This window comes from Rhinoraja longicauda, chromosome 16, assembly GCF_053455715.1.
Source record: "Rhinoraja longicauda isolate Sanriku21f chromosome 16, sRhiLon1.1, whole genome shotgun sequence".
Lineage (NCBI taxonomy): Eukaryota > Metazoa > Chordata > Chondrichthyes > Rajiformes > Arhynchobatidae > Rhinoraja > Rhinoraja longicauda.
Window position 1 is genome coordinate 49411130 of NC_135968.1, and position 10826 is coordinate 49421955.

At 48.8% G+C, this 10826-nt stretch overlaps 1 protein-coding gene across 1 annotated transcript; it reads left to right on the forward strand.

Moving 5' to 3' along the window:
* The first annotated feature begins 4160 nt into the window (after positions 1 to 4160).
* On the forward strand, positions 4161 to 9951 carry LOC144601003 (interferon-induced protein with tetratricopeptide repeats 5-like). Its single transcript, XM_078412910.1, has 2 exons — positions 4161 to 4183; positions 8382 to 9951. The coding sequence occupies exons 1-2, from the start codon at positions 4179 to 4181 to the stop codon at positions 9805 to 9807; spliced, it is 1431 nt and encodes a 476-aa protein (XP_078269036.1). The 5' UTR covers positions 4161 to 4178; the 3' UTR covers positions 9808 to 9951.
* The last annotated feature ends 875 nt before the right edge of the window (positions 9952 to 10826 follow it).

Here is a 10826-nt window from a genome sequence, read left to right on the forward strand (position 1 = left end):
ACGACTTCAAAAAAATCAATCAGATTTGTGAGACAGGACCTCCCACGTACAAAACCATGCTGACTGTCCCTAATCAGCCCTTGCCCATCCAAATGCCTGTATATCCCATCCCTCACAATACACTCCAGTAACATAACAACTGCAGATATTAAGCTCACCGGCCTATAGTTCCCAACATTTTCCCTGCAGCCCTTCCTGAATAGAGGCACAACATTTGCCACTGAAGTTAGACTTCTCTAACTCCAAGTAATCCTTGCTTTATCTCTCTCTCCAGTCCTCCCCCATCCTAGTTCTCTGAGCAGTCTAACTGCCCTCCTGATTAAATGTTATCTTTGTATGCTTCGCATGCTCTCCATCTCCTCGATAACTTCCGGTTCCCAGGCCCCCACTCCCTCATCTTCACCATGGATGTCCAGTCACTCTACACTTCCATCACCCACAAGGATGGTCTCGAAGCCCTCCGTTTCTTCCTCGACCGTAGAACCAGCCAATCCCCATCGACCAACACTCTCCTCCGCCTAGCAGAGCTGGTTCGTACCCTCAACAACTTCTCCTTTGACTCCTCCCACGTCCTCCAAACCAGAGGCGTAGCTATGGGCACTCGCATGGGCCCTAGCTACGCCTGCCTCTTTGTCGGGTACGTCGAACAATCCCTGTTCCGGGCGTACACTGGCCCCATCCCTGAACTCTACCTCCGCTACATTGACGACAGCATTGGTGCTACCTCTTGTACCCATGCAGAACTCATACACTTCACTTCCAATTTCCATCCTGCTCTTAAATATACTTGGACTATCACCGACATCTCCCTCCCGTTTCTGGACCTCACCATCTCCATCACAGGAGACAGACTAATGACTGACATCTACTATAAACACACTGACTCGCATAGCTATCTGGACTACACTTCTTCCCACCCTGTCTCCTGCAAAAAGTCTATCCTCTACTCCCAATTCCTCTGTCTACGTCGCATCTGCGCCCAGGATGAGGTGTTTCACACTAGGGCATCAGAGATGTCCTCATTCTTCAGGAAACAGGGCTTCCCCTCTTCCATTATAGATGAGGCTCTCACTCGGGTCTGTTCTACATCCCGCAGCTCCGCTCTTGCTCCCCCTCCCCCCACTCGCAACAAGGACAGAATCCCCCTCGTTCTCATCTTCCACCCCAACAGCCAGCGTATCCAACAAATCATCCGCCAACATTTTCGTCACCTACAACGGGACCCCACCACTGGCCACATCTTCCCATCCCCTCCCCTTTCTGCGTTCCGCAGAGACCGTTCCCTCCGTAACTCCCTGGTCCACTCGTCCCTTCCTACCCAAACCACCCCATCCCCGGCTACTTTCCCCTGCAACCGCACGAGATGCAACACCTGTCCCTTTACCTCCCCCCTCAACTCCATCCAAGGACCCAAACAGTCTTTCCAGGTGAGACAGAGGTTCACCTGCACCTCTTCCAACCTCATCTATTGCATCCGCTGCTCTAGATGTCAACTTCTTTACATCGGCGAAACCAAGCGCAGGCTCGGCGATCGTTTCGCTCAACACCTTCGCTCAGTCCGCCTTAACCAACCTGATCTCCTGGTGGCTGAGCACTTCAACTCCCCCTCCCACTCCCAGTCCGACCTTTCTGTCATGGGCCTCCTCCAGTGCCATAGTGAGGCCCACCGGAAATTGGAGGAACAACCTCATATTTCGCTTGGGCAGCTTGCAGCCCAGCGGTATGAACATTGACTTCTCTAACTTTAGATAGTTCCTCTGCCCCTCTCTTCCCCTCCCCTTCCCAGATCTCCCTCTATCTTCCTGTCTCCACCTATATCCTTCCTTTGTCCCGCCCCCCCTGACATCAGTCTGAAGAAGGGTCTCGACCTGAAACGTCACCCATTCCTTCTCTCCTGAGATGCTGCCTGACCTGCTGAGTTACTCCAGCATTTTGTGAATAAATACTTTCGGTTTCTTCCAGCATTTGCAGTTAATTTCTTATACTTTGTATGCTTCGTTGTCACCTTCCCCCATCTTATACATTCTTCATTTTCCTTGAATTGCATCCCCTTTGATGTCTCATTTTCATACATTACCCAACCATATCTCTGTAATCTCCCTCTCTCCTGACTCTCAGTCAGAAGTAAGGTCCTCATATTTGAGGGGAAAGGAAGATCAGCTAAGTGGGATATTCTTAAAAGTGTGCTGGAAAAAGCTGATATGCCCATCCCTATGAAGTGAAGGGCAAGGCAGGCAAACGTAAGGAAGCTTGGCAGACCAGGGAAATTAAGGCAATGGTCAAGAATAAGAAGGACACATGCGACAGGTACAGACAGCTGGACCAGTTTCAGGAACTAAAGAGTCAACTAAAAAAAGAAATCAGAAGGGCAAAAAGGGGCCAGGAGATAGCTCTGGCAGATTGCATTAATAATAATCCCAGGAGATATTATTAATACATAAGGGGGAAAAGAGTAACTCGAGAGATGATGCAAAATTTGCAGATGATACAAAAGTGGGTGGTTTTACAGATAGTGAAGATGGTTGTGAAAGATTGCAGCAGGATCTTGATCGATTGGCCAGGTGGGCTGAGGTTGATGGAATTTAATACAGAGAAATGTGAGGTTGCATTTTGGGAAGTCTAACATGGGCAGGACCTACACAGTGAATGGTAGGGCTCTGGGGAGTGTTGTGGAGGAGAGGGTTCCAGGAGTGCAGGTGCATGGTTCCTTGAAGGCGAGTCGCAGGTAGATAGGGTCTTCAAAATATATCTAATTCCTCGATGGACATGCGACTTTTTCCGTATCGTACCTCTGTCCACACTGCGGCCTCACATCGTGGAGCTGGCAGTCCCTTTGCTGCGGGTCGACTTTGGGTGTGCCAAACATGGGGGCCTGAGGACAACATCGTGGAGCTAGCGGACCCTTGGTTAGGTATCGACTTCTGGAGCTCCAACCACAAGAGCTTCGACCGCCCCTATCGCGGGAACTTCAACCGCCCCGACTTGGGAGCTTCTGTCTTCGACCGATTGCGGGAACTTCAGTCACCCCAACGCGGGAGCTTCAACCGTACCGACGTGGGAGCTTCAACCGCCCCGACACGGGAGCTTCAACCGCCCAACGTGAGAGCTTCAACCGTACTGACGTGGGAGCTTCAACTCCCCCGACATGGGAGCTTCAACCGCCCCGACACGGGAGCTTCAACCCCCCCGACACGGGAGCTTCAACCGCCCCGACACGGGAGCTTCAACCGCCCCGACACCGGAGCTTCAACCGCCCCGACACCGGAGCTTCAACCGCCCCGACACGGGAGCTTCAGAGCCCCAACTACGGATGGTTCAACTGCCCCAACGCGGGAGAAAAGGAGGAAAGAAAGGGACACGTTATTGCCTTCCATCACAGTGCACTGTGGTGGATGCTTACGGTAATTTTTATGTAGTTGTGTGTCTTGTTGCTTTTTTGGTATGACTGTATGACAAATCAAATTCCTTGTATGTTTTTACATACCGGACGGTGTTTAAAGCACTGGAGAAGTTAAAAAACATGACTCTCACAAAGAAGTATAAAAACATGACTCTCACATTGCTTCCCGGCTTATCCAGGTGAGCAGAGGAACGATGGAGCAGGTGGATGATGGCCCATCTGTGTTTGGTGAGTGAACTGCAGGGGGTGCAGGTAGGGTTTAACCAGGGGTCGCAGGTGAGTGAGCACCAGGCTCTCCAGGGACTGGAGATGTGTGAAGCCAATGCCGCAGGTCTGTAGTCATTGGAGGAGCTGGGACAGGTCCTCTTTGGTACAGGAACCAGGCAGGATGTCTCCACATCACAGGAACCCTCTCCAGGCCCAGGCTCAGGCTGAAGATGTAGATTTCAAACCAAAGACCACCAGCTCATCTGCAAAAGCAAGGAGCCCTTCCAGGTCTTTAGACCCTCAATGCTCAGAACAACAATTACATTGAACCTTTGATGAAGTGTTGTTTATAAAGATATCTGGGTGGTTTCGCAATTTTGCCTTTAATTATTCAGCATTGTCATTACACCTCTGAGTTTCAGTTTCAGTTTCTGTTCCCAATCAGGAAATAGTGAAACTATAAAGGAACAGTCAGGCACAACATTCAGAACACTTTGAGATTGATTCAACCTGAGAAAGTACTGCTCGAGTTGAGAAAGGAGTATAAAGTGTTTTCCATCCAAGCAGCATAATGAGGTAAGGACTATTCCTACTGTGTCTAAGTTTACCTGCAGATTATTATTGATGACATGGTCTACTGAAAATTAGTGGATCAATTTGAAATTAATTTGAACAGCTCAGAATGGTAACATCGACCGGCATGGTAGTTTAGGAAAATAACTGCAGATGCTGGTACATATCGAAGGTATCACAAAATGCTGGAGTAACTCAGCAGGTCAGGCAGCATCTAGGAGAGAGGGAATGGGTGACGTTTCGGGGCGAGACCCTTCTTCAGACTGTCTCTCCAAGATGCTGCCTGACCTGCTAAGTTACTCCAGCATTTTGTGATAGACACGGCAGATTAGTTTAGTTTAGAGATACAATATGGAAACAGGCTCTTTGACCCTCCGAGTCCACACCACCCCCTCGCACGTTTGAGAGGCAAGTGTTTTATTGTCATATGTCCCACAATGGAACAGTGAAATTCTCATCAGGAAAACATTAATCCATTCTTGATACCTGGTGTTTGACCTGAATCATTGCAAGTTTCTACCCCCTCAGATACTGCCTGACCTGCTGAGTCTGCTGAGTCCAGGTTGTTACTGCCTTTGTTATAGACATTGACATAGAACAATACATCACAGGAACAGGACCTTCAGCCCACAATGTCTGGGCCAGACATGATGCCGACTTAAACGATGTTCTGAAAAAATGCCTCAGAGAAGGTAGCACTGCTTAGAGCAGCACAGTGGTGCAGCTGGTAGAACAGCTGCCTCACAGTGCCAGAGACCAGGGGTTTGACATGGCTGCTGTCTGTGTGGAGTTCTCCATGTGTAATTGTCACTGTAATTAATTACATTAATTACATTGACATAGAACAGTACATCATGACCGGGTCCTTCAGCCCACTGTGCCATACATGATGCCGACTCAATGCTCAGAGAAAATGGCGCAGAGAAGGCAGCACTGCTGAGTGGCACGGTGGTGCAGCTGGTAGAGTTGCTGCCTCGCAGTGCCGGAGGTTTCCTCCCACATCACCAAAGATGTGCAGGTTAATTGGCCCCTGTAAATTGCTCCTAGTGTGTAGGCAGTGGACGTGTATGTGGGATAACAGAACTAGAGTGCAAGGATGATCGATGCATTTACACCCCTGCAATAAAACCCACATGGCTGCATGCCGAATGTTAACCCCTTACAGAGGGAAGAAAAGGTGGGTGAGGGGGAAGGGGACAGTGAGAGTGAAAGGAGGGGGAGGGTGGGGGGAGGAGAGAGGGAGTGTGGGGGGCAAGGGGGGTGGTGGTGGGGGGAAGGGGGACAGTGGGGGAGGGGGAGAGTGGGGGGTAGGGGGACGGTGAGAATGCAGGTGGGGCGAGTGGGTGGAGGGGAGGGTAAGGGTGGGAGCGGGGTGAGGAGAGGAGAGAGTGCGGGAGGCAGGGGTGGGTGAGGAGGGGTGGAGGAGAGAGTGGGGCTGGGGAGAGTGAGAGTGGGGCTGGGGGAGGAGAGAATGTGGGGGGTGGGGAGGAGGAGAGAGTGGGGAAAGGAGGGGTGGGGGGGAGGAGAGAGTGGGGGAAAGGGGGGGGTGGAGGAGAGAGAGTGGGGTGGGGAGGAGGGAGAGTGGAGGAGGGGTGGGGGGAAGGGGACAGCAGGGGTGGGGGGGGAGGAGGGGGGATGAGAGGGTGGGGGAGAAGGGGGATAGTGGGGGTCAGGGAAGATGGGAGAGTGAGAGATAGGGAGGGGAGGGATAAGGGGGATTGAGTAGGGGGTTGAGGAAGAATGTGGGTGGGGGGAGAGTGCGGTGCGGGCAGGGAGAGTGGGGGTAGGGGGAGGGGAGGGAGGTGGGGCGTGTGGGGTTGAGGGGAGGGAGAGGGGGTGGGGAGGGGGAAATGGGGGTGGAGACAGGGCTTGGGGGAGGTGCAAGTGGAGGTGGGGGCAGGGGAGGGGCAAGTGGGGGTGGGTAGGGGGGATGGAGTGGGTCAGTGGGGGGAGGAGGGGGGGATAAGGGGGATTGAGTGGGGGTATTGAGGGTACTACAATACTGGAGAGGCTTTGGGTCCAGGCCTCACTCAGTGACACCCTCTCCCCTTCCCTGTCCCCCATCTACACAGAATGGGCCCAACTGGTCCACTTGGTCTAGTAATTTGATAAACTTGTATGGAGTCAGCCCTCAGCCTCCTGCATTCCAGAGAAATATCCAATGTTGTCCAAACTCTGCAGCTAATCCCCTCCAATCATGGCAACATGCATGTAAACCCCTTCTGCACCCTCTCCAAAGCCTCAACATCCTTCCTGTAATGAGATGAACAGAATAGCAATAATGCTTCTAATGCAGCCTAACCAAAGGTTTACAAAGTTGTAACATGACTTCCTGCCCTTTATATTCAATGCCATGACCGATGAAGACACCTTGACCACGCTATCCACCTGCGTTGCCACTTTCTGGGAGTTTAACACCAAGATCCCTCCTCAGACTCCATCATCCTCTGATGCCAAGCACAATATTCCTCCTTTATCCTTCAGCAGTCTTACCGTCTCCTTAATTACCCTCTTGTCTTTAATGTCTAGGATAGATGGGAAAGGTTTAGAGCAGGGGTCAGCAACCCCTGCCTATTCCGGCACGCTGCCTGTTTTTGTACGGCCCGTGAGTTAATAATGATTTTTGCAGTTTTAAAAGGTTGAAAAAAAATCAAAGGAAGAATATTATTGGAGCACAGCCATGTGTGAGGTGGGGGTGAGCTGCCAGCGATCCGGCCACTCACGGGGGAAGCGGTCGCCCACTGGGCTGCGATACACTACCGACATTCACTGTAATCCACCCACATCCGGCCACCTCCAACACATTTGAAGTATTGCATGCAACTCTGGTTGTCCCAATACAGGAGGGATGTTGCAGGACTGTTGCATGAACTGTTGCAGTTCCTCTTGCACTGTTGCAGGACTGTTGCATGCACTGTTGCAGTTCCTCTTGCACTGTTGCAGGACTGTTGCATGCACTGTTGCAGTTCCTCTTGTTAGAAGCAGTCAATGTTGGGGAAGCTAACGCCACCCGCCACGACAACAACGTTGCTTTTAAATCTTTCTATAACATGCCTACACATCTGTTCATTTACCCCCCCTGGTGGTTGGGATGCCTATAGTACAATCCCATCAGAATGACTGCACCTTCCTTATTTTTCACCTCAACCACATTTCCCCAGTGGATGGATTGTCCACTGGGTCCTCCCTGTGTACAGCTGTGACATTCTACCTTATTAATAGTGCAACTCCTCCACCTCCTTTACCTCCCTCTCTCTCTATCACGTCTGAAACATCTAAACCTTGAAGCATTAAACTGCCAGTCCTGTCCCTTTCACAACCAAGCGACCATAATGTGGTCATGGTCACAACATCATCGTTCTATACAGGCTCCAAGCTGATTCAGGCCCTACACTCAACCACAGTTTCCAAAATACTACTTGCATTGAAATAAACACAGCTCAGCCCCTCAGCCTCACCATGTTCATTAACCTGTCCCTGATTGTCCTTTCTTTACAACTTACTTTTCATAACCTCCACCTTCCCATTAGTCCCTCCACTTGCTGACCTGCTCCATTGCCCACCTCACTGACACTCTAGTTTAATTTCCATCGAGTAGCACTAGAAAACTATGAGATATTGGTATCCTACCAGTTCAGGAGAAACTAATCCTTCTTCTACAGTCCCAGCCACAGTAGAAGAGAGCCCAATGATGAATATACCTGATGCAGTCCCTCCTGCTCAAGCTCCTTAGCCATGTATTGAAGTGTACTATCTTACCATTTCTTGCCTCATTAGCACGTGGCTTGGGTAGCAATTCTGAGATGACAACATAGATGGTGTAGACAGGATGGAAATGTCCAACACTGGGCGGCATGGCTATGAGGCGAGAGGGGGATCCTCGACAACCTGGAGGTCCTACATTTAACCTACTACCCAACTCCCAACATTGCAGGACCTGATCTCCCTTCCTAAATATGTCATTGGCACCAATATGGACAAGGATCTCTGGAGACTTCCCTCTCAGAATATCCAGTTCTCTCCCAATCATCATTGACTCTAGCATCAGGGAGGCAACACACTATCCCAGAGTCTTGCCTGGAGACTGCTTCAAGTCAATGACAAAATAACCAAATGCAGCTTGTCTGGTCTGCTGACTATTTGTGAGATTGGGAGACAGACTTGCCTGACATGGAATTTGATGAATTTTATTCTCTTGCAGCAGCAGAATGAGAGATTTGTTGAAAGAGAAGCTCGATCAGCTTGAGTGTCACTTCACGTGGGGCCCACAGAAGGAGACCCTTGACTTGGATGATATGGTGTACCGATTAAACGATGCCACAATCTTTGCAGATAAATATCAAGCCACATCCTACAACCAACTCGCTTTTGTAAACTGCCTGCAAGGCAACTGTGAGGAAGCTCTTCAAAACTTAAAGGAAGCTGACAGGATTCTGAGGGAGAACCACAAAGATGCATTTGAAAGAAACAGCATCATTACCTGTGGAAACTTTGCCTGGGTGCATTACCACATGGGACAACTGACCGAGGCCCAGTCCTACCTCGACAAGCTGGAGATGATCTGTAAACCACTCACTGATGGCCCTCGCTATACAGCAATGATACCTGAAGTGTATGGGGAGAAGGGATGGTCATTGTTGAGTTCTGCAGCTCCATACTATGAGGAGGCTATGGAATGTTTTGAGAAAGCTCTGGGGGAAGATCCCAATAACACAGAGTGGATCATGGGCAAAGCAACTGTTCTGTTTCGTCTGGAAGGATTTTCTGGAACGCCAGAGAGTCATGAACGGAGTAAGTCAGTGAAGTATCTGCGACGTGTATTGGAGCTGGATCCAGATGATGCAATGGCCATGGTGCTGCTGGCCTTAAAATTGAAAGGACTCAGTAAAAAGGAAGAAGCAAACACATTAGTTGAACAAGCATTGCAGAAGGCCAGTGAGGATCCATATGTGCTTCGCTACGCGGCAACATTTTACAGAGAAGAAGCAGTGGAGAAAGCAATCAATCTATTGAAGCAAGCGTTAGAATTAACTCCACACTCGTGCTTCTCACACCACCAAATTGGAATATGTTATAGTATTAAACTGAACAAACTTGGTAATAGAAATCGTGGCAAGTTGCCACATCAAGCTGAGTTGATCGGTCAATGTAAATATCATTTTTGGAAAGCCTCTGAGTGCCGTCCGAGGAGTGCTATTCGACCAAAGCTGGATTACGCAGATATTTGCATAAGAAATGAAGAGTATTCTGAGGCAGAGGAGATCTACAATGATCTGGTGAAATTGGAGGACATCCGTCCAGAAAACACACAGCTGATATGTTTAAAGGCTGGGGCATTTGAAATGTACCAGAAACGATCGGAATCAAGCGCCATCAGCCTATTTCTGAAAGGAGTGAAGATTGAATATGATTCAAGACAACGGAGACTGTGTAAGGAAAAATTGGAGAAGTGGGCAGATAAAAAACTTTACTATGCTCCACGTGACAGCAAAGCTCTTGGTGTCAGAGGGTTAACATATCAGCTGGATGGGAACAAGTCCAAAGCTATTGAATACTTTGAAAAGGCCTTGGAGATTGATCATGAGAATGAAGAATATCTGCGTGCTCTTTCAGAATTACACCTTTGAGAACCACAAGGATGCTTATAATATGCACCAATTTCATCTGATCTGCGGATAGCTTTGGTGATGTGTGTATTTCACATTATATTCTGATAGCTTCTTCTTTGAATGAAGGCTTTACTTATGAATGTGAAGTTTTCAAAAATTATCTTGCGCTTCATTTAAAGATTTTTAAAAATGATTCTACTTTTAAAAATAATAACACCTCAAGCACATCAATCAAATGGAATTTGGTTGTGTAAGTGTGGAATTGGTGTTTCGTTTGGAAAGATGGGAATTGGGAAATGGCAGCATGTGGAACCAGATGGAGACATATCATTGAGGCTTCTGGCAAGTTGCCACATCTGAGTCTTTCACCTTCATCATTTTACTCTTTATTTTTTCTTGTTTCTCAATGCGCAATTATAACATATAACAATTTTAACAATTACAGCACAGAAACAGGCCCATTCGGCCCTACCAGTCCACGCCGACCACTTTCTCTGACCTAGTCTCATCTACCTGCTCTCAGACCATAACCCTCCAATCCCCTCCCATCCATATACCTATCCAATTTACTCTTAAATAATAAAATCGAGCCTGCCTCCACCACTTCCACCGGAAGCTCATTCCATACAGCCACCACCCTCTGAGTAAAGAAGTTACCCCTCATGTTACCCCTAAATTTTTGTCCCTTAATTCTGAAGTTATGTCCCCTTGTTGGAATCTTCCCCACTCTCAAAGAGAAAAGCCTACCCACATCAACTCTGTCCGTCCCTCTTAAAATTAAAAAAACCTCTATCAAGTCCCCCCTCAACCTTCTACGCTCCAAAGAATAAAGACCCAACCTGTTCAACCTCTCTCCGTAGCTTTAGTGCTGAAACCCAGGCAACATTCTAGTAAATCTCCTCTGTACCCTCTCCATTTTGTCGACATCCTTCCTATAATTTGGCGACCAGAACTGCACACCATACTCCAGATTCGGCCTCACCAATGCCCTGTACAATTTCAACATTACATCCGAACTTCTATATTCGATGCTCTGA